At 44.6% G+C, this 23,865-nt stretch overlaps 1 protein-coding gene across 2 annotated transcripts in view; it reads left to right on the top strand.

Annotated features, from left to right (window-relative positions):
• st6gal2a (ST6 beta-galactosamide alpha-2,6-sialyltranferase 2a) overlaps window positions 1-23,865 on the top strand; it is a 63,935-nt gene that overhangs the window by 35,124 nt on the left and 4,946 nt on the right. For both annotated transcript variants that reach the window (XM_080498676.1, XM_080498675.1), the window contains 3 exons: window positions 9,992-10,089; window positions 13,039-13,140; window positions 20,418-20,592. In XM_080498676.1, coding sequence (XP_080354802.1) covers window positions 9,992-10,089; window positions 13,039-13,140; window positions 20,418-20,592 — 375 coding nt within the window. The remainder of the gene's footprint in view (window positions 1-9,991; window positions 10,090-13,038; window positions 13,141-20,417; window positions 20,593-23,865) is intronic.

Here is a 23,865-nt window from a genome sequence, read left to right as displayed (position 1 = left end):
GTCCTGAGACTCACTGACTAAAACCTTGCAGGGTGATGATGATGTGTTGCTGCCATCATGTGGCGAGCAGGTGCAACAGCATCCAAACGATTTCAGTCGTTGAGATTTTCCACTTCATCCAAAGGACCTAAAGCAGAAATGAACCCTTTACTATGCTGTTTAATCCTTGAATACGATTCTTTTGTTCCTACTTGTACTGAATATTTTGATAAATGAACTTCTTTAATGCTACTATACACTTAAAAAAAAAATTTTTTAGGTAACTAAATGCTATAGCAGGCCATTAATATAGAATAAAATCAGTTTTGAAGTGTAACGCCAACCAAAGTCACTTATTTTAGAATTCATAGATCAGGAATAACATGTCATAAAATGTTGTTCTTGATGGGTTTTTGTTGAAGGGTTTGAGTATTCAACTCCAACAAGTGATTGTATTATTTCTGGAAAAAATACTTTATTACTTGGCACTTTTTTATCCTGTCACAGAGCATGTGATCTTTTTTTTTTTTTTTTTTAACATTATTTAACATTATTCCTCAATTGAAATCACCTATTATAAAGTTAAGCCAAAGTAACACGCAATGATGTTTGTGTGATTCGAGGAAGTTGGTTTTTTTTTTTTCACAAATGGTTTTTATTGAATTTCAACTATGCACATATACAAACATTTATAAACAGCCCCACCCTCCCCACCCGCAAACAACATCCTTGGACAAATTGACAATACATCTAAAAAAAAACAAGAGACAGTGTAAAAAAAAAAAAAGAAAGAAAGAAATGTACATGAGTATTCAACCTCAGAATAGAGAATGCCGGCCCAATACATTACATGTAGACATTAATACAAATCGTGAAAGGAGAAGCATGGATGTCAAACGGACAGAGTTGTTACTTAGGCATCGGGAAGTAACTTTAGCTTATCAAAGTGAGAGATAAAGGGGCGCCACCTAGTGACAAAATCGTTTAAGGAACCTCTCAGAGTGTATTTAATCTTTTCAAGTTTGATGAAGAACATAACATCCCTCAACCAAGAAGATGAAAGGGGAGGCTTGGGAGATTTCCATTCAAAAAGTATTCTTCTCCGAGCTAGGAGAGATGAGAATGCAATGACATCTGCTTGCGGTCTTGAGTAGGCAGAATGCACCAAGGGGACCCAAAAAATGGCTGTGGAATGACGTGGCAGGAGGTTGAGCTGCAGGACGTCGGACAATGTTTTGAATACAAAACTCCAAGTTATTTAGTTTTGGACAGAAAAAAAACATGACTGTGGTCAGCAGGGGCACAGCCACAGCGATTGCACCTACCGTTTACGTCAGGGTATATTTCTGACAATTTGGCTTTAGAAAAGTGGGCCCTATGGAATACCTTAAACTGTATGAGCCCTAGGCGAGCACAAGATGACGTAGAGCTCATTCTATCGGTTGCCTTAGCCCACCAGTCATCAGTGAAAACGACATTTAATTCTTTTTCCCATGCAACCCTAGCTTTGAGTACAGGTTTGTTACTGAGCGACATGAGATCGCTATATACCCGGGATATAAGAGCTTTCTGATTGGGACTTCATTTCAATAATTCCTCCCAGGGCAAAGTGGGTGGTGGAGAAGGAAACCAGGGATGATGAGTGCGAATGAAGTGTCTTACTTGTAGGTAGCGAAAGAAATGGGAGTGCGGCAGGCCACGTTTTTTAGTTAAGGCTGTAAAGCTGGAAAAAACTCCTTTTTCATATAAATCCAGGAAACAATTAATGCCTTTTGCTTTCCACAGAGAGAATGACGCATCTAAAGCCGGGGGAAATAGGTGGTTACCAACGATGGGAGAAAGTACAGATGAGGATAAGAATTTAAAATGGCAGCGGAACTGATACCAAATCTTTAGGGAAGCCAATACAATCGGGTTTTTGGTGTGCTTGGACGGGACAGTTGGAAGAGAAGAACACAGCAGCGCAGGAAGTGATGATGACAAACAAGAGTTTGACTCAATAGACCCCCAGGAGGTATTAACTGCATGGAACCAATACAGCAGTTTTTGAATATTAGCTGACGAGTAGTAAAATATAAAGTTTGGTAGGGCAAGGCCCCCTCCAAATTTTCTAATTTCTAGTGTTTTCCTACTAATTCTGGGGTGTTTTCCTGCCCAAATGAATGATGTAATAAGCTTATTCAATGATTGAAAGAAAGATTTCGGTAAGAATATCGGAATGGATTGGAATAAGTAAAGAAATCGGGGTAAAATGGTCATCTTCACTGCATTTATTCTGCCTGTCAGTGTCAGAGGGAGGTTACCCCATCTCTGAAAATCAGATTTAGTCTGATTGAGTAGGGGAGTAAAATTCGCAGCCAAAAGTCCCGAAATGGACGGAGTGATACGGACCCCTAAATATTTAAACCCCAAGTGGCTTATAATGGCAAGTTCAACTGCTGGAGGTTCGAGGGGGAGATGTTAAGAGGGAAACACTCACTTTTCTGGAGGTTGAGTTTATACCCGGAAAAGGAACCAAATTCATTAAGAATAGAGATAACAAACGGAATAGCTGTGGCAGGATTTGAAACATAGAGCAAGAGGTCATCTGCATATAATGACACACGATGTTCGATACCCCCGCGATGAATTCCCTCCAGTAAGGGGGAAGAGCGCAAGGCTATAGATAGGGGCTCTTTCGCTAGGGCAAACAAAAGTGGGCTTAATGGGCAGCCCTGTCGGGTCCCGCGTGATAGTGGAAAATAATCAGCTCTAGTATCCCCAGTGCAAACACTTGCCTGGGGATCAGTGTGTAAGAGACGGATCCATGAGCTGAAGCGATCACCAAAACAACATTTTCTAAGAACAGTAAATAAATACAGCCATTCTACTCGATCAAAGGCCTTTTCGGCATCTAACGATATTACGACTTCAGGATGTTTGGAATTTGGGATTGAATAAATTATGTTCATTAATGTTCGTATATTGAAAAAAGAATGACGCCCTTTAATGAATCCTGTCTGCTCCCCCGAAACGATGTCCGGCAAAACTGCCTCGAGACGGGTTGCAAGCACCTTCGCTAGAACCTTAACATCAACATTAAGAAGAGATAAAGGCCTGTAGGATCCTTATCCTTCTTGAGTAAGAGAGAGATTGATGCCTGGGTCAGGGTAGGTGGTCATTTTCCCCGTACCGATTGACTCACTATATTCATCTAGGAGAAGTGGGGCTAGTTTACAACTACATTTCTTGAAGAACTCTGTGGGGTAGCCATCAGGGCCGGGGGCTTTGTTACTTTGCATTGAAATTATCGCATCAATTATTTCCTGTAGCCGTAATGGTGAATCTAGGTTGTGTCCAATTGTGGGGTCAATAGTGGGTACATTAAGACCCTTAAAAAATCGTTCCATGATGGTGTCGTTTGTTTGGGAGTCTGACTGGTAAAGATCAGAATAAAATGTTTTGAATGTTGCATTGATATCAGAGGGGGCAGACAGGAGAGCCCCAAGTGGGTCCTTAATTTGAGTAATGACACGCGAGGCAGCTTGGCGCTTTAGCTGATGGGCGAGCAAACGACCACCCTTATCGCCATGCTCATAGTAATTGCTACGTGATTGTAAAAGCATGCGCTCTGCCTGCCTCGTGGAAAGCAAATCGAATTCTGCTTGCAGACTTATGCGCTCCTTATATAGTTCAGGACTAGGGTTACTGGCATATTGACGATCAAGGTTGAGGATTAGGTCTGTGAGTCGTGTCTGATTAGCTTTATACAGTTTAGTTAAATTGACAGAGTAAGCTATAATTTGACCTCTCAGGTATGCCTTTAGTGATTCCCACAATAGAGAGTTAGAGGTAGAATCATTTTTGTTAATAGAAACAAAGTCGTCGATAGAGGAGAAAATATAATCACAGAAGCCCTGGTTAGAGAGAAGCAGAGAATCTAGTCTCCACAGAGGACGGGGTCTTGGATAGGATGTCAATAACATTTCAAGAACCAAAGGAGAGTGATCGCTTATAACTATCGCCAAATATTCAGCAGATACCACATTAGGAAGAAGACTAGCATCTACAAAAAAATAATCAATTCGAGAGTAGGAGCGATGTACTGGCGAAAAAAAGGAAAATTCTTTTGCATGTGGATTACGAAACCTCCAGGGGTCAGCACATCCATTTTGTAGCATAAAATCTGCAAATGCCTTTGACATGGAAGAGGGATGAGCTATTCTGAGGCTGGAGCGGTCTAATACGGGGTTAATAACGCAGTTCAAATCACCACCAAAAATTAATCCATGTGTATTTAGCGCTGGGAGGCTGCTAAGTAAATTGTTTGCAAAGTTGGCGTCATCAAAATTAGGAGCGTATACGTTAACCAGTAAGACAGGGTTCTGCTGTATGGTACCTGTTACAATCAAAGACCTCCCATTCGGGTCTGAGATCGTACTAGTGGGAGTAAATTGCGTTCTCTTATGGATCAATATAGCCACGCCCCTAGCCTTTGAATTAGAGGTAGAGTGGAAGACCTGGCTCACCCAAGATTTGCGCAGTCTGTGATGGTCATTGATGCGCCTATGCGTCTCTGGTATAAAAGCACATATGTCTTCGAGGGCGGCGATCCGGTCGCTGTGATCTGAAATGGCGGTCTCCATGCCGGTCATCTTCAGGTTGAGCGAGTCGGTGGTCGACTTAACGTCCTCTAAGGCAGCAGAAATTGGCTCCAGAGCTTCAGACACCACCATTTTCATAGTTGTAGTAAGGGTCGACATCAAGTCCGATAACAGCACAGCGCAGAGCTTATCCAGGTCCGGTGGTAGTGTATCATCGCCGCCATGACAGCCCGACATCGTGGTTGCCTCTCTCTCGGGTGAATGCTGCCCTTTCTCCTCTTGCTTTGTTCGGCCCATAATCACCAGTCAGGGGTCGTATTATACCAGCACAAGTAGTCTGTGGTGCTAATATGAGTGAAATATCAAAGAATGCTCGGGGGCCCCGCTCAACACGTCCTCTTCACTCACATGCTAACTGGAAGTCCTGATTCGAGGAAGTTTAAAAAAAATTTTTCCCATAGTCTTCAGAAATTCTCATTTATTTCAATGTATATCAAGACTGTTTAATAATGATTGTTTGAAGGAGTCACTGGCCTAACAGATTCTGAAAGAGTTGAGCTTTATTCCTACTAGGAGTCTGCAGAAATTAAAGCATTTGTGTTCATTACAAATGCTATTTTAGTTGCAGTACTCATTATGGCATGTTCACTTGATGCTGTGCAGCTCTACTATAAAGTCAGCATAAGAAGTACATTTTTGTGTCTCATGTCCAGCATCAATAATTAAAGTTTATTTTAACGAGTGAGGGTTCCTTTTGGTTAGTTGCTTTAAACATTGTAGGAGTTGTTTGATGAACTCGGGTCTTTTAAACAATATAATGTAGTTTGATTTCCTGATCAGATTTTTAAAGCTTTAGAGCTTTAGACTGAATCCAGACCCTTAAACCAGACTCAGACCGTCTGAAGTAGAAACTGCCTCTTAAAACTAGAACTGGGGCCTCATTTATAAACATTGAGCCTTTGAGCATTTTCAGCTTTTGAGCGCACGTACATTTCTCGTAGGAATCTTCCGCAATGTTTTCTAGATGAGGCCCTGGACACCTAATATACGGTCTGGACTATTCAAGTGACACGCTCATGGTTGAAGACAGACTTGAATTGAGGATCTGAAGCTCCAGCATAATAAATGCCGTCTTCCATTGCTGCTTGTTCCTAGACGGTGTCAAAGGGTTGTTATTCCTGTCGCACAACTTTATTTCTTCAGCATTTCAAATACAACTGCAGCTGAAAATAAAGTCCTGCACATAAATAACCATTAAAAAAAACAACGTTGAACTACAAACAAATTGTTTTCCATAAATTATCAGTGAAGCCTCAAAGACACAAACATTGACACACAATAACAACAAATCCAGAGCAGTCTCATGCTGGATCGAAAGCAGTGTTTAGAGATCTCCTGGTTTGATTTCAGGCTTTACGCAATGGAAGCTTTTATCTGTGTGGATTTTCACCTTTTACCACATCCTTCTCCCACGATGTGTATTTCCTGTGATTGGCTGGTAGCCTGTGGAGAAGCAGCCTCTGCATTCTAAAAATGGGAAGAACACTTATAACAGATGAATGAATGGCGGCCTCTAGTGGTCATATTTGATATAGCACTGACGTTGAAAGCAGCAATCAAGTTCACAAAATGAATTCATTAATTTAAATGGTTCATCAAAAATATTCCACTCTATACTAAATAATGGCCTCGACCTTTGACCTCATGCACTCGGGGACATGCTACCAGCTTTGAAAAATCTTTTCTAATGGTTTTGTGTCCCAAAAAACATGAAATGAAATGGTAGCACAGATGAGGGTTGAGTGTTTCACACCCACCGTCTGACTGTTTGAAGCACTTTCTAATCCACCATGTAAAATTAGTATTCGTCATGTGTGTTTTGAAGGCCACCAAAGGACTGGAGCAGTTTTCATGCTCCAGCTCAACTTTACTGCTGCTGTTTGAAACAACAGTTTGACTCACAGTGATCGTTGACATCAGTTAACTAAAGTGTTTTTTCATTAGTGAAATACTTCAAGGGCTCATATTCTGCAAAATTCTCTTCCTAAATGTCCTCCAGCAGTACTGATCGTCCCCAGAAGAAGACAGTGTGTCCTCTCTCTCCCTGGTTGTTCCAGGTTTTAAAAAGTGTGTTGCTCCAAGCAGCCAATCAGAAATCAAACCCTATATGATGTCATCAGGGGTTCAGCCAATCACAGTCAAGGTAGACTCCTCCCCTTTGACTCCTCCCACAATCAGGCAGCTCTGCTCTGGCACATGGCACCACGAGAGGAAGTTCATCCTCTTCTTCCCATAGATGGGCGTGTTTGGGGGCGGAGCCAGTCCAGCTCACACAGACACAGCAGATTGTGAATGCAGCTCCTAGGATCAATGTTCTAATGGAGGAGGATCAAGGAGGAGCTGGATGTGGGGGAATAAACTATGAATACAATGTATTTGGACCAATGAGACCTTGTGAAAGTGTAGAAAAGCTGAATAATATGAACTGTTTAAAGACGAGCAAAGTCTAATGTTGAAGTCGAAATGAAATGGATTTCAGTTATATAACAGTTTTGTACTGCTCAGGCAGGCCCCAAAGTGCTTTACGCCACACACACACACACACACACACACACACACACACACACACACACACACACACACACACACACACACACACACACACACACACTGTCACACACTGATCGATCCATCCATTGGGAGCCATTTGGGGTTCAAGGGCACTTTGACATGTGGACAGGGGTAATGAGGGAATCGAACCTGCAACCTTACCATTGAGAGACAACCCCTCTCGATATCGGAAACTAGAAAATAAATATGGTATTAAATGTTGAAAAAATTAATACATTTAAATTTTCCTCCTCGAAAGCCAGAATTGCTTTTGCAGTTCTGAACTCAACCATCATACTTTAATAAAGTATCCTGGCTTATTTCTGGGATTCAGTGGTCGGTCCCAATAACTGCTCTGGAGGGGCTGATGGAGGTCAAAGGTCATGCTCAGGGAGCCACAGTGGTGACCTGTCCGTCCACTGTGGAACTCAAACTTGTGAAGATAAAATCCCGCGGCTGCCACGGTCACTAAAGCAGCCTTAGCCTTTTTCTTCTATTTGCCATATAGTGCAACTTTCATTTAATGTTATGTGAGATTCTTCACTTGCAGTTTCTAATTTGAGTTTTAACATTCTGAAATTGGTTCTTGAATATGTGATGCTTGCATATGTAAAAAAAAAAATAGCATAAAATGTAGGTACAAAATTTACATAAGTAAGAGTCTAGTGTTTTATGGTTGGTACAGTGGAGAAAAACAAAATGCATGAAGCTTTTCTCCGGGGAAAATGTCTCTTCAATGAAAACGAGTGTCACAGTAAATTGATGTATGCAAGAGAAATGCATGAAACTGTGGAAAAGAAAGAAGTGGACTAAAAGCTGCAGTGATCTAACTGTAACTGTATTCATGTGAAAGGTCTAGAAAGAAAAGGCGTGAGCAGTGATGTTGGCGCCTCCACACTAATTAGCGTCTGGATGACGAGGTCACCGGTGCAATGCTCACATCGCTGCTATACAGACATTTTACTCTTTCAACAGAATCGGGTGGTTTTCATTTGGAACCTTCCACCAATGTGTCACACAAACGTGGCTAAAGAAAAGAAAGAATGCGCTGAGTGCTGAATGATATCCGATTTCCAGGAGGCAAAAACAGAATGAGGTTTTTTTTTTAATGAGCCTTTGACAAAGCATTTCGAGTAAAGAAAAAGACCCTGTGATATCTCTTTAAAATAGTTCTGAATGGCTATTGCACTCGCTTTGTGATTTGATAGACTGTGAGCCCAGGCAGTGGCTCCACAGATCAGATCACACAGGAGGCTTGTTTTTGCTGTTTGTGTTGACCGACAGTCGCCGTCGTCTCTGGAAGAGTTCAGAAAGGAACACCTCGTCACATTTACACTTCAGAAAATAGGTCCAAAACACACTGATGGTCATTACAGAATCAGTTACACGTTTCTTTTAAAAGAGAATAAAGCCAACTGGCAATTCCAAGACATCTTAAGAACCAACACATCTGTTATCGAGCGACTGATGCAACTTTTAGCCTCCTTTAAGTCCCAAGGAGAGTTGATTAGACTGCGAAGTGTCTTCATTATGCGACTGAAGGAGCATCGAGGCCACAAAGGAACACATTGCATCCACATTGCAGCACTAGGATTACATTCATCTCCACTAACATTCAGAAATGGACACGTTGCCTTAAATTGGATCAATTGAAGTCGAGGCTGGTGGAACATCCAGTCTGTGTCCCAGGAGGAAGTCTCTATTGATCTTCAAGCCTCGTAAACTTGACCTCTGGTTTATTGGGCTGAAAGCTTTGAAACATAGTTCCGCATAGAGTTTTCATTTCCCTTTTCTCCTTAACGTTGAACTACTTCGCTCCTCACTGTTGCAGTGAATCGTACAGGCATCCCAAGGATTTGTGAGAAACATGGTAACAGATTCTGGGAAGTGTTTGGATTCACCAAAGAAAATGTGCACTTCAGATGAAAGCATGAGCGGAATCTGTGCCTCCAGGTGTGTTTTGAAGGAAGGATCTCGCAGCAGATATGTGAACGTGTTATGGCGGCTCAGCGGGGAGCGGAGCTGGTGAAGATCTGGTGGCAGTGACAAAAGACCATCAGATGAAAACCTGAAGGATCATCTGTCCTGTCGGCTCAGTGCCGCAGGAAGACGACTCGACTGCCAGTGAAGGATCGATCGGCAGACATTAATTCTCAATTATTCCCTCAACCATCCATCAAGAGGACAATCTCAAGTTTTTGTGGACGTTGAAGGACATTTCACCCTCAACAGCAACCAAAACAAAAAAAAGGACTTTAAGTATCTATGGTGGTCTTAATGTATTCAGGCAAACGCTCTATGTTAATGACCATCAGTTACCTGGGCCTGCCACTGGAGAGCACTTGAGTTACGTTTGAGGGTCGACACAACCTGTTGTTTACTACAACTACTCTTGATCTGCAGCCGTTTGCTGTCAAAGCCGCTGGCACCAGGCTGTCACACTATAGGCCCACAGCCACTTCTTTTTGTGTATATGCCATGGAAATGATCCTACAAACTAGAAAAGCAGATGAAGCGAATGAGTGTGTGTGAAGGAGGTGACTGTAGAGACCCTGGCTGTCTGTGGCTCCGCCTCCAGTGAAGCAGTCTGGGGTTCAGACACTTGGTCACATGGACAGATTAAGATCAGGAATTGAACCTGCAACTTGTTGTAGGTGGAGAATTCTTCATGTGACGTCATGAAACGTGACTTCCAGAATGTTTTTTGTTTCGTATCTGTGCGCCACACCTGCAATCTTCAAAATCCTTTCCTGTTTACTCAAGACGACGTGAACAAGTGGAAGTTGATTTGTTGACACGATTCACGTTTTCCTCTGCAGACTCTCATGATGCAGTTCTACGCTTCAATTCAGCGCCGACAGAAGGATACGAGCGAGACGTGGGCAATAAAACCACCATCCGCCTCATGAACTCGCAGGTAAGCAGGAGTTCATCCTTGAATGATGCATAATAATGAATCATTAATACGCCGTTCGCTCCTCCAGCGCTGGCTCACACGTATGTGAGGCATATGGGTGTGCACAAAATGAAGTGATTAACGACTGCAGCTCTCTGATTCAGCCGTTGGGATTTATTTCAGCTCAAATGCAATGTGCAGGAGGACATGAGTAACATCCCACTAATAATTGAGAGATCTGTCATTTCAAATGTGATCCTGGTTCTGCTGAGATGCAGGTTCACAATGTTTAATTTATACCAGAACTACAATGAACCACAAGGTCTTGGCTATACTCAAAGATTCAAACTGTAAATGAGACTCATCTTTATCTATGAACGCTTTCTCTCTAGAAAGCAATCATTAAAATATCGAAATCAAATGTTGTTGGATGGTGTTTCAGTACAAAACCTATAGATTTAGAGTAACAAGGCACTATAACACGCATATGCAATTAAGTGTCTCGTAAAACGAACCCCAATCGTCCATTTTACACCTTTCCTTTTTATAAAAGTGGGGTTCATCCCTTCAGCCACACCAGATGTCCTGCAATATTATGTGTTCTATACAAAACCCCACAAAATATAACTTATTGGGTGTATGTTTAAAGGTAGTTGCACTGCTGATGTTCCAGCCGGCGCACTAATTAACCCTTTGCTTGAGCAAACTCTCTCCTACTCCCAAACACTGGGAATAAAATGAGGAAAGTAACTTTTAAATATGTGAAGAGAAGATGTACATTTCCTAACTTGCTGAATAAAGCTGAGCTCTGTTCAACAGTCCATTAACTTTGAAGTTAACATGGCTGAGCTAAATATTTGTTACCTGTTGCGTGTGAAATCAACCACAGAGCTCAAACATTCATCTTTGCTCTTTCTCCCTTCAGCTGTTTGATGCGGTTTCAGGCTTTATTTTTTTCATTTCCTCTCGTTCAGTTCAGAACCAAATTGCATAAAGCGATTTCACAAGCTGACCAAAACTCAAAGAAGACTGAGGGAATGCTTTGCTTGGCTCTTGGAAGAGTATAGAACTAGTTTTGTGTTCCTATAGTATGTCATAACACTTTACTTTCTTACAGCTTAGCAGGAAGAGCAAATTCATATATCTGTTTCTACACATGTGAGCCTCTCGAAAGCCAAACATGTAGAAGTTCCAGGAAAAACATGCAAACCTTTAAAATGTCGTCGATTCTCTACATGAGCCTCTCACTCCACCCTCCTCTGCAGATTCCTCCACCCGCCTCTCCCACACTCCACTACACTGGTTCTCTTCCTCTCTGGCCGTCCTGGATTTCAGTTCACTCAACTGAAATCCTGCAAGTCCATTGGCTTCTGTCAGGTCAGGTGTGCCACAGGGCTCTGTCCTGGGGCCCCGTCCTCCAACAGCTCCTCCACCCACCACATCACCCCCGTCCTCCAACAGCTCATCCACCCACCACATCACCCCGTCCTCCAACAGCTCCTCCACCCACCACATCACCCCCGTCCTCCAACAGCTCCTCCACCCACCACATCACCCCGTCCTCCAACACCTCCTCCACCCACAACATCACCCCCATCCTCCAACAGCTCCTCCACCCACCACATCACCCCCGTCCTCCAACAGCTCCTCCACCCACCACATCACCCCGTCCTCCAACAGCTCCTCCACCCACCACATCACCCCGTCCTCCAACAGCTCCTCCACCCACCACATCACCCCCATCCTCCAACAGCTCCTCCACCCACCACATCACCCCCGTCCTCCAACAGCTCCTCCACCCACCACATCACCCCCGTCCTCCAACAGCTCCTCCACCCACCACATCACCCCATCCTCCAACAGCTCCTCCACCCACCACATCACCCCGTCCTCCAACAGCTCTTCCACCCACCACATCACCCCATCCTCCAACAGCTCCTCCACCCACCACATCACCCCGTCCTCCAACAGCTCCTCCACCCACCACATCACCCCCGTCCTCCAACAGCTCCTCCACCCACCACATCACCCCGTCCTCCAACAGCTGCTCCACCCACCACATCACCCCCGTCCTCCAACAGCTCCTCCACCCACCACATCACCCCGTCCTCCAACAGCTCCTCCACCCACAACATCACCCCCGTCCTCCAACAGCTCCTCCACCCACAACATCACCCCCGTCCTCCAACAGCTCCTCCACCCACCACATCACCCCGTCCTCCAACAGCTCCTCCACCCACCACATCACCCAGTCCTCCAACAGCTCCTCCACCCACCACATCACCCCGTCCTCCAACAGCTCCTCCACCCACCACATCACCCAGTCCTTTTAGGGTTTTTTTGAAGCTCTTTATGCTTTTTTTTCTCCCCATTTGAGTTTTTGTGCCTCGTTTCAAAGCCTTTAATCGAATGTTCACGTCTGTTGTGAGCCACAGGTTGCAGACCCCTGCTCTAGACCAATGCTGCTGGCAGCCAAGAGATAAAGACAATCGCCATCAACAACAAAGTATTACCGTACAGATTCTTTGCATGCACGTAAATGCCACGAGACTAGAATAACAAATGGACTTCTGGCCGGCTTCAGTTATTCATCTGAAGGCACCAGAGGCGCGAGCTGACGGCAGCAGGATCACATTGTTATTGTCGTGTCTTGATGTCCATCATAGCAGTTGTCACCGCTGATTAAACGGCGAGAGACATTGTGTCAAACTTACCGGCAAAAACAAGTTTATGGAATCTGTGTGACACGGAGCAGCAGCTCTTGAGATTGCTGACAGTGTTGGCATTGCAGGAGCCTTAAATTAACTCACTGGAGCCTTTTTTTCTGGACATACGTCACTGTGGCATCAGCGCTTTCATCTAATTCTAATTCGTTTGTGAATTAACGGCACACTACGCTCTTTTGCTTGGTATTAAAGCATCTGAAGTATGTTGAATTAAATGTTCTCTTTTTGTTCCCCCCCCACACAGATTTTAGCTAATCCTGCATATCGATTCAACACGAGCTCCATCTACAAGAATGTAACTCTGGTGGCCTGGGACCCTGCTCCTTACTCTTTAAACCTGCTCAAGGTGCGTATGGACGGAGAGAGCGGCTGGCCGCCAGCTGTAATTCAGTCACGTTTTCACCTCAGCACTTTCAATAGAAGATGTATTCAAGGTCACATTAAGGTCACAATACATGACAAGCGTTTAGCAGCGTTGAATTGTGTGTTGGTTAAGTGGTGCGTGTGTGGAGACTTGGGGTTGCTTCTTGTTTTTGTCCCAGCAGTTTATATTGGACAATGTTTTTTATTGCGACAGCCAGCGAGGCCACGGTGGATAAACAAAAGTAGCAGACAGTTGTAACCCTGTGCATGTAGCTATGACGACGCGTGGGACCGCTGTGGGAATGCCACCGCCAGTCATTTGAGCCACACGAACACAATATCAAACCTTATCACTCCTGCAGTTGATCGTCCTCCCCTTCCTCACTCTCCTTCTCTCTTATCCGGAGCCTGAGCTCATTTATCTTTGCCTCCTACATGTGACTTCCACCTGCCCTTGAATAGGCTCTCGTTCATGTTTTCACTTTCCTGAAGCATGTTGTTTTTATTGTGCGTGTGTCTTCCATCCTTCTTCCGCCCTCCTCGTCTCTTCTCAGCTTCACTGTAATTGATATTCAGGGAAGGTAGTTTGGCCACAATCAATAAAATCAGAGCTGTCTGTGATCAGGTTTGCAATTAAAATTGATTCTCTTGCCATCAGTAACATGCTATTTAATGATTGAAATGATTAGCCTTGTTATTGAAATGTCCCCACTTTGCACTTATTCATTCGTGTCACAATTTTATACGTTTGTTAGAATTGAAGCACTTGTGAACAACTCTTCTAATTTCCTGGTGTTGTCAGTGACGTTAACCTTCATATTGCAGAAAAAGAACAGTTTAGCAGTCTGGTCAGTGTTGGTCTAATTGCAGGCAATGATGTGTTTTTCACCCCAGAAAATGATGTAGCCTCACCAGACCCAATGGAAATAGACTGTTAATACATTTATTTTATTTTAGATTTGCCCAGCCAACAATCTTCCAAAAGAGATGCTTTTCCTGCAGTTCAAGGTGACAAATCTGACCCTGGCCCTGAATACAGGCTCTACCAGATGAGCAAAGTGTGTTTTCTTCATGTGGCCAGAATGAGAGAAAAATGTTTCCGACTTCATGAAAAACTTCTGAGAGGACACAAGGGAAATAAAAGCCAATGAAGAAACATTTTGCACAAACATCCCCATATCCACATATGTGCACACAGAAATGTTTAAAGCAGAGGTTGTCAAAAGCCAAGATTCCACCGCACAGAATGTCCCGTTACAGAACGGGACGGGTTTTCATGTGTCCCTTCAGCGGAAGTTGTGGATGGTTCCATAAGAACAGTTGCGAAGGGTTCCCATTTTTTGTCACCCTTCCATTTGGGTACCCAGCACTCCAGAACGGTCCGATAAAGAGGATGTAAACACAGCCGTCTGCTGATTGGTCACTCTCAACAAGCCCACTATATTTGAAATATCTCACTGGCCTTATGAATTCTCTGTTGTTGTTTACATACTACACTTTGTGCACACTGGTTGTTTTGTTAGCTTGTTTTTTTTTTGGGGGGGGGTTTGCGAGCCGAGACTACTGTTGCGTAATCGTGTCCCATACCCTACCATACGACCCTACCACATCTTAACCATGCTCTCTGTGGTGGGACTGAGCAACAGAGTTTGGTCTGGGTCGGCTTTGCTTTACCGTACCGTACCACCGTACTGTCCCTCACAATCTGTGCAGCGGAAACGAGGCTGGACATAAGGCCCGTGGGCCAAAACCGGCCCACAAGGGGCTCCCATCTGGCCAAATGGTAAACATTTAAAAGAAAACAGTCAGTTTTGAGCAAATTTCTTAAGAGTAGCAGACACAAGACGACACTGAGACCTGAGCTGAGATATTGGTGCCATGACGGTCAGGGTGAGTTTGTGAAAACAAACATAATGTAACTGGTTCAGGATGGAAACATTTTCACATTTCACAGTATTTTGCACCAGAAGGTCTCATTAAAATTGACTTTGTGTTGATTATCAGTAGTTATTGTTTGGATTTGGTAAAATATGGATATATCCGCCACATATACTCTGCGCCACGACAAGGAAAAACTTTAAAGTTTGAATTAAAAGGTTGCTCTTCAAGATTCAAAGTGTTTATTGTCATGTGCGCCGTAAGGAAATGTGTTTCCTTGTGCAATGAGATTCTTACTTTGCTGCCCACACTGAACGCCACATAGATTAAAAAAAAAAAAAAAAGAACTATAAAAACGTCCATCCATCCATTCATTATCTGCCGCTTATCCAGGCCGGGTCCTGGAGGCATCAGCCTGAACAGAGTTGCCCAGACTTCCCTCACCCCAGACTCTTCCTCCAGCTCTTCTGGTGGCACCCCAAGGTGTTCCCAGGCCATAGAGAGACATAGTCCCTCCAGGTGTCCTACGTGTACCCCGAGGCCTCCTACCAGAGGGACATGCCCGGGGGGGGGGGTATCCGAAATAGATGCCTGAGCCTCCTCATCTGGCTCCTCTGGATGTGGAGGAGCAGCGGCTCTACTCCGAGCTCCTCCCTGGTGACTGAGCTCCTCACCCTATCTCTAAGGGTGACTGAGCTCCTCCCCCTATCTCTAAGGGTGACTGAGCTCCTCCCCCTATCTCTAAGGGTGACTGAGCTCCTCACCCTATCTCTATGGGTGACTGAGCTCCTCACCCTATCTCTAATGGTGACTGAGCTCCTCACCCTATCTCTAAGGGTGACTGAGCTCCTCACCCTATCTCTAAGGGTGACTGAGCTCCTCACCCTATCTCTAAGGGTGACTGAGCTCTTCACCCTATCTCTAAGGGTACGCCCAGCCACCCTACGGAGGAAGATCATTTCAGCCGCTTGTATCGGGGATCTGGTTCTTTCGGTCATGACCCATAGTTCATGACCAGAGGTGAGGGGAGGAACGAAGATCGACCGGTAAATCGAGAGCTTGGTCTTTTGGCTCAGCTCCTTCTTCACCACGACGGACCGATACAACGACCGCATGACTGCAGACGCTGCACCGATCCGCCTGTCGATCTCACGCTCCATCTTTCCCCACTCGTGAACAAGACCCCGAGATACTGGAACTCCTCCACCTGGGACAAGGGCACTCCACCGACCACTGACCTTTTTCCGGTGGAGAACCATGGCCTCGGATTTAGAGGTGCTGATCCTCATCCCAGCTGTTTCACACTCGGCTGAGAACCACACCAGTACACGCTGAAGGTCCAGGTTTGATGGAGCCAACAGAACCACATCATCTGCAAAAAGCAGAGACGAGATCCTGTGGTCCCCAAACCGGACCCCCTCCGGCCCCCGGCTGTGCCGAGAGATTCTGTCCATGTAGGTGATGAACAGAACCAGTGACGAAGGACAGTCCTGCTGGAGGCCAACGTGCACTGGGAACAGGTCCGACTTACTGCCGGCAATGTGAACCAAACTTACAGGGTACGTACAGGGACCAACAGCCCTGAACAAAGGGCCCCAAACTCCATACTCCTGGAGCACCCCCCACAGGACGTCTCGAGGGATGCAGTCGAACGCCTTCTCCAGATACATGTCCCAAAAACCAGATTCTGTGTCCAGGGATCAGGTCGTTGAGGCCCCTGCCGTTGACTGCCACCCAGTCCACACTGCACCCGACCCCTACGGCAGCCTCTGTGGGTGGTGGGTCCACAGGAGGATGAGGAAGAGGGGCCTGTGTTGTCCCTTTGGGCTGAGCCCGGTCGGGTCCAGCGAGCAAGAGTCTGGCCACCAGGCGCTCGTAAACAAGCCCCAACCCCAGGCCTGGCTCCAGGGTGGGGGCCTGGCTCCAGGGTGGGGCTCCAGGGTGGGGTCCTGGCTCCAGGGTGGGGCCAGGCTCCAGGGTGGGGTCCTGGCTGCACCTTACCGGGCGACGACTCGCTTCTCTTTTGTTGTTTGTCCATGAGGTGTGTTGAACTGCTTTTAGTCTGACTCGTCACCTCGGACCTGTTTACCTTAGGAGACCCTACTGGGGGCCTAAAGCCCCCCGACAACAGAGCTCCTAGGATCTTTCGAGTACTCAAACTCCCCCACCACGATAAGGTAGCAGTTCAAGGGGGAGTATAATATATATATATATATTATAAAAAAAGTTTTTTTATAAAAACGTATAAAATAAATATAAATATAACCCTATGCATGAAACTAGGAAAAATACATGTGATATATACAATTTACAATAAAATAAAATTGCTACAGTCTGTACATAAATGTAGTCGGCAGTAGATGAACTGTACACGTGTACATCTAAAGTACATATACAGTACAGAAGTTGTGCAAATGCAGTGTAAATGAGAGGTATTTGTTGTGACTAGTCCATTGGACTCCTGTCAGCTGTTTACGGGTCTGATAGCAGAGGGGAAGAAAGAGTTCTTGACAGTGTGAACAGTCCATGTTAGGGTTAGCACCATCAAGATGGCAGCAGCTCTCCTGTGCTTGTCGCTGCTCTGCAGGGAGGGCAGTGGCGTCCTGCTGACCTTTGCAGCAGCGTCCACCACTCTCTGCAGGCGTTGGCGATCCATGGCAGTGGTGCTGCCGTACGACACGGTGATGCAGCTGGTCAGGATGGGGCTCAACGGTGCAGCTGCAGAAGTTGACACTAGTTTACCAGTGCGACCCAATCCGGATGAAGTTGTGCTGCGTGTGGCGTCTGAACTGAAACGTGTCCGACACCCTGTGGTTGAAGACGAGCCTATACATATTAAACTATATATACTACAGTGATAGCGATCTACAGTCAGATGCAGCATATTTTTTCAGCATATACAACAATATATAATACATTCAGTATACTACACAGTTTTGTTTGTGTCAATCAATAATTATCCCCAAGCTTCATTTAATTCTTTTCTCCAATACTGCTCCTGTACTATAAGCAGGGTTATAGTACAGGATTAACCCTAACCCTAACGGCATGTGCTCATGAGACGACATGGTAAACACATGTTCCGTCTCATGGAACCCGAATTATATAGTGCAAGTAATTAGCACTTCATTTAAAATCAGACATTCATAATTCAGATAAGCTCACATGAACAACACAGTTTTTTACTTCTTTAATATGAAAAAAACAAAAAACCCTAACAAATTCTGGACATTGATTTCACGTTCTGCCTTTTCTTTCCCCTGCAGATGGTACATTGAGCGGAAATGGACATCCATGCTTTTATGTAGCTTATGAGAATCCCAAATTGCAAGCTGACCTCTTTTCTTTGAATCTATTGTAAATGACAGGACACTTAATTATGTCTCTTCGCCTGCTGATTGGATTCATTGTACTGGGCTGTGCATCCGTACATTATGCTCACTGTTTTCAATCACAAATGGCATGTTTCTGTTTACAACACAGTTGTTAAGCGCAGAGCATCTGGTGATTTCTGTCTGGGGAACTTCAATTTTCTGGCCTGATTTGACCGCCTTCGCCCGGCTATTTGTCACATCCAAACTGTGTTTCCAGAGGGAAACATTCACACAACACCTTTATTCAGGAACATGTTGCTTGACTCTTCGCTGCTTTCATTTCCTGGCGAGGAACAGTCTCCTCATGCAGCCACGACGAAGCGGCACCAGGTCGCTGTCTCTCCCCGGCTCCTCGCCGTGCAGGAAGACACTCACCCAGACGGTCTCCTTGCGCTGCGATGTACTATATGCTTTCGCTGTAATGTTTATTTCAGTGTAACACATTAAGTACCTTTTAGTTCCGTTTTGTTCTGGACCCACCATTTAACTCATGCAATATTTATATGCAAGGATAACGACAGAAACCTCACATGAATAAAACACCAGTCGACCCACTGTGACAGAAAAGAGCATCGGTGGAGAGAAGACTCCCGTTTGCAGAGCAACCACTCCACACGACGCAACACAATGAGGCCAGTCGACTCCCACACAACAAGACGTGTGTCCGTTCAGGGGCCACACTGGCATGGCTGTCGTTTGACCCGGGCTTAAAACACGTTAGCAGATACAGTGAAGACAGATGTTTTTTAAATCATCTGAAAACGTGTGTTTGTTTCTGTGGCCTGGCCCGACGGGACGGCCGAAGTGTCGTTTCATCAGAAAGATGAAAAGAGGAGTGTTTGTCCAAATCAGAGGACCAGAGAAAAGCCTGGACGCTCAGTTGATACAAGAATTTCAAACCTTTCCTCCTCTTTTTATCTCTTGTTCTTTCTTTTTTGTTCATTTGACATAAACAATATGTTTGTTTTACTTTGCTTGCAACACAATCCTGAAGACGCACACTTCGTTTATGCTCCCTGCATATGAAGTGTCATTCTAGATAAACAAACTCTTGATCAGAGCTTTGTAGGTTTGACTCCCTGAGCATGACCCTTGACACACACACACACACACACACACACACACACACACACACACACACACACACACACACACACACACACACACACACACACACACACACACACACACACACACACACACACACACACACACACACACACACACACAACCTTAAACCAGGCCGAAGCCGGACCACAGGAGGTTCCAGTCTGACCCGTCAAACAAATTGGAAAAATGTCATAAACACATTGATTTGTATTTTTTTTATTAAATAATTTTATTAAGAGTAGCGGACACAACGTAACACTGAAACCCAGTTGAGACGACGACAATGCTGCCATAAAGGCGCGCAAACTAGCATTAGCCTCAACGCCATGTTTTCAGGGGCAGTTTGTAAAAAAAAAACATGAATAAATTTATAGTTCTAGAAATTACTTTGGGCATTTCTCTGTATTTTGCACCAGAAGGTTTCATTAAAATTGGTAATTTTTCATATTAATTGTTTGGTTTCTTTAGAAGATGTGGACATTTTCATCACACATATTCTGTGCCACCACAAAGAAAAACTAAGTGTAAATGTAAAGGTTGTTGTGGGACTATTTTATCAGTCCGGGCCGCTCAAGATGGAATTGGACTCAATTAAAATGAGTTTGTCACTCCTGCCATAAACCTTTCTGAAGCTGGGTGTGAACCGGAGTACCAAACAACCCCTCATGTTTGCAGATCAGTGTCGTTGTCGGATCAGGAATTCTCTCGCCGTGAGATGAAAGTGTTACGGACTACCTCACCCCGCGGTCCCTACACTCATTAATACGTGTAGTACATGCAAAACTGTTTGCTTGAGCTCTTCCTCCTGCTCAGGGTCGATGTACTGGTTTCATTTGAACTTGTGGATTAGTGAATGAATGATTCATGTAATCATTTCTGATTTCCTTTATCTTATCAGTGGTATGAAAGTCCGGACTACAACCTATTTGGTCCGTATGTGGAGCACCGCAAGCACCATCCCAGCCAGCCTTTCTACATCCTCCACCCCAGCTACGTGTGGCGACTGTGGGACGTGGTTCAGGGCAACACTCAGGAGAACATCCAGCCCAATCCGCCCTCATCTGGCTTCATAGGTGAGTACAAGCACGTACATACATATATACATTTCATACATGCAGTGGGTCTATACTAATACTGTGGAGCGACAACTGCCTTTGTACTCTTATCTTCCCATTTCCTTGGTTGTTCACAGAGCAGATGTGGGTCCACACACACACACACACACACACACACACACACACACACACACACACACACACACACACACACACACACACACACACACACACACACACACACACACACACACACACACACACACACACACACACACACACACAAGCTAAAACCGGATGGATGTTTTTTTCCACCTCCACTCTGCACAGAGACATTATCAGTATGCAAAGTGGTGGCGCAGTGCAAAGCAGCTGGTCTGCAGGGTGTCAGGATGTAACAGGATGTAACAGGATGTAACAGGATGTAGCCACTGGAAGCTCATCTGAGACTCTTCAGCATGTCAATAAGCACTCCGGTTTATTTAACAACCTTGATCTGGTATTAGTTTATAGTAGTAATGTTGATGCAGATTGTAACTGTTATGACAGGAAGCTCTCTCTCTCTCTCTCTCTGTCTCTGTCTCTGTCTCTGTCTCTCTGTCTCTCTGTCTCTCTGTGTCTCTGTCTCTGTCTCTCTCTATGTCTGTCTCTGTCTCTGTCTCTCTCTATGTCTGTCTCTCTCTCTCTCTCTCTGTGTGTCTCTCTCTCTCTGTCTCTCTCTCTCTCTCTCTCTCTCTCTCTGTGTCTCTGTCTCTCTCTGTCTGTCTCTCTCTCTCTCTCTCTCTCTCTCTCTCTCTCTCTATCTCTGTCTCTGTCTCTCTGTCTCTCTCTATGTCTGTCTCTCTCTCTCTCTGTGTGTGTCTCTGTCTGTCTCTCTCTCTCTCTCTCTCTCTCTCTGTGTCTCTGTCTGTCTCTCTCTCTGTGTGTCTCTGTCTGCCTCTCTCTCTGTCTCTCTCTCTCTCTCTCTCTCTCTCTCTCTCTCTCTCTCTCTCTCTCTCTCTCTCTCTGTGTGTCTCTGTCTGCCTCTCTCTCTGTCTCTCTCTCTGTGTGTCTCTGTCTGTCTCTCTCTCTCTCTCTCTCTCTCTCTGTGTCTCTGTCTGTCTCTCTCTCTCTCTCTCTCTCTCTGTGTCAGCATTGGTTGACATCCTGCCTCTACAAGCTCCTGAATAAACCTCCACTTTGCATCATGTGAGCTGTTTGCTGCAGTCTGCAGGTGTTTTGTTTTTACTTCTCATGAGTTTCCACACACGGATGCATCATTTCTGAAAATCACACTTCTACCTCTTAACCCTATTTATTCTGAATGGTGCAATGCTTAAAGGAATTGATAAAGTATTTCTATTCTATTCTGTCAAAATTGTCTGAAAAATGAAAAAGAAATATGAAACTTGAAATGTAAAGGATGTAAAGGAAAACCTTAACTGAACCTTCTTGAATGTAGCGTAAAATACCGTTTTTGTGTGTGCATTGTGACTTCAGGCAAGTTTGATTTGGTGGAAAATAACATAAATGTTCCTTTGATCATAAGAGTTGCAGACTTTTATGATCAAATGATCAATGTGGTTTTATGATCAATGTGGCTTTTGAGGCTAGTTTGATAGCAGGAAGGAACTAACTTTAATAGCAGCGTCACCGCTCTGTCAGCTCGGCTCTCAGTGTTGTGTTCTGTCTGCTACTCTTAGAAAATGTGCTAAAAAAAAAAAAAAAAAAATCTTTGAAATTGTTCCCATTTGCCCATTTGGCCGGTGATGTTGCAGGCCGCTGCTGTCCCACCATTTCACCTCATTGAATTCATTATAATACGATCACATCTACGCTATGAAGACAATATTTAAAGTAAAGCACAAGTTAATTCTTCACGTCACAGCTTATGGAATGCGTCGTAGCTGTTCGTGGCCAGCCTCCAGGTAAATTATAAGCTAAAGCTTATATAATTTAAGCTCGAGTTAAATTGGTTTCTCTGTTTCTAAACGTGGTTATTTTGTACACGGAGCTGTGCTTTAGTAAAGTGACAAACAACTGGACCTGTGAGAGAAATCTGTGGGGAAGTGATTGATGAGTGAAGCCTCGGCCGGACCGGCTGCCAGTTTGCACCGTTTACAGATGCATCTGCGATGAAGACAAGGTTGAGTCTGTTTGCTTCCTCTGATAACAGCAGGCACTTACAGTCACAGAGGAACCACGTTAGAGAAACAGGCAACACTTTGACGCACTCAGTCAACACAGCCGAGAAGCGTCTGCTGCGGTCAAACATAAGCTGTTTTAAAAAAAAGTGTGTTTAATAGGATAAACCTCTGAAAATGTATCTATAACGTTAGACTCCTTCCATTCAAGCAGAACTGTTAGACTTCACTGTCCACATATAAAATGTCAGCATATTCCACGGAGGACTGTTTTGTTTATGTTCTTGTCATGTTGCGCCTGCTTTAGGCTAAATGTACAAAATTAGCCTATTTTCTTCTCCGCTGGGGCCGGTCTTTAATAAAACAATCATTATCCCGCGTGCTGCTATCAGGGGTGTATCCATAATGTCCGAGCTTCTGTTTGTAGAGATTATCCACAGACATCGGAGAGCAATCTAGTCTCCTTATCTTACATAGAGGAATTGATGTTTGTCAACAGGAAATACTGAGCTGTCTCATCAATGTGTTGTTATAAGTTGAAATATCACACGTAAACAGCTTTCTTTACCTTATCAAGTTCATTTTCTATTCTCTCTTAGAATACCGTAATGCAGCATGTCTTTCAACAGCAATAATATTTATTAAAACAATTGAATTCAACAATAAAACACACTGAATGAACACTGAGGATGAAACGCTGAGTGGGCTTCCTGTCACGTCCGCCTCCAGTCAGATGGTCAGTGTTAATGTTAGCCGGTCCACCAGTCGCTGGTTCTGCTCCACGCAACACAAACGTTTGTTTGAGGACCAGGAGATGCGATCAGTCTGACACGGCTCAGTTGGTGTAATCCAGCCGTCCCTCCTCCGGAGGGCAAGGCGCCAGGAGCAGCCAGACGCTGCGACCAAACACGCTTCCAAACATCAGTCTGACCAGGAACGTCGGTTTCTCTCTCACTGATAAAACTCAATGTGCAACAATACATGCAAACGGGGACAAAGAAAATGCAGTGACGCGTCAGGAGGGAAGTACATGAACTCACTAACGGATGTGATGCAATTGAAATGCGACATGCAGACCAAGTTTAAAGTTTATACAATGTCAAAGCTGGGTTTAGGGCATGATGTGTGACGGCTTCTAGCACAATGCGATATTTACAGTCGGAGCGCT

The sequence above is a fragment of the Blennius ocellaris genome (genome assembly GCF_963422515.1).
Source record: "Blennius ocellaris genome assembly, chromosome: 6".
NCBI classification, from domain to species: domain Eukaryota; kingdom Metazoa; phylum Chordata; class Actinopteri; order Blenniiformes; family Blenniidae; genus Blennius; species Blennius ocellaris.
This window is presented reverse-complemented; position numbering and strand designations above follow the sequence as displayed.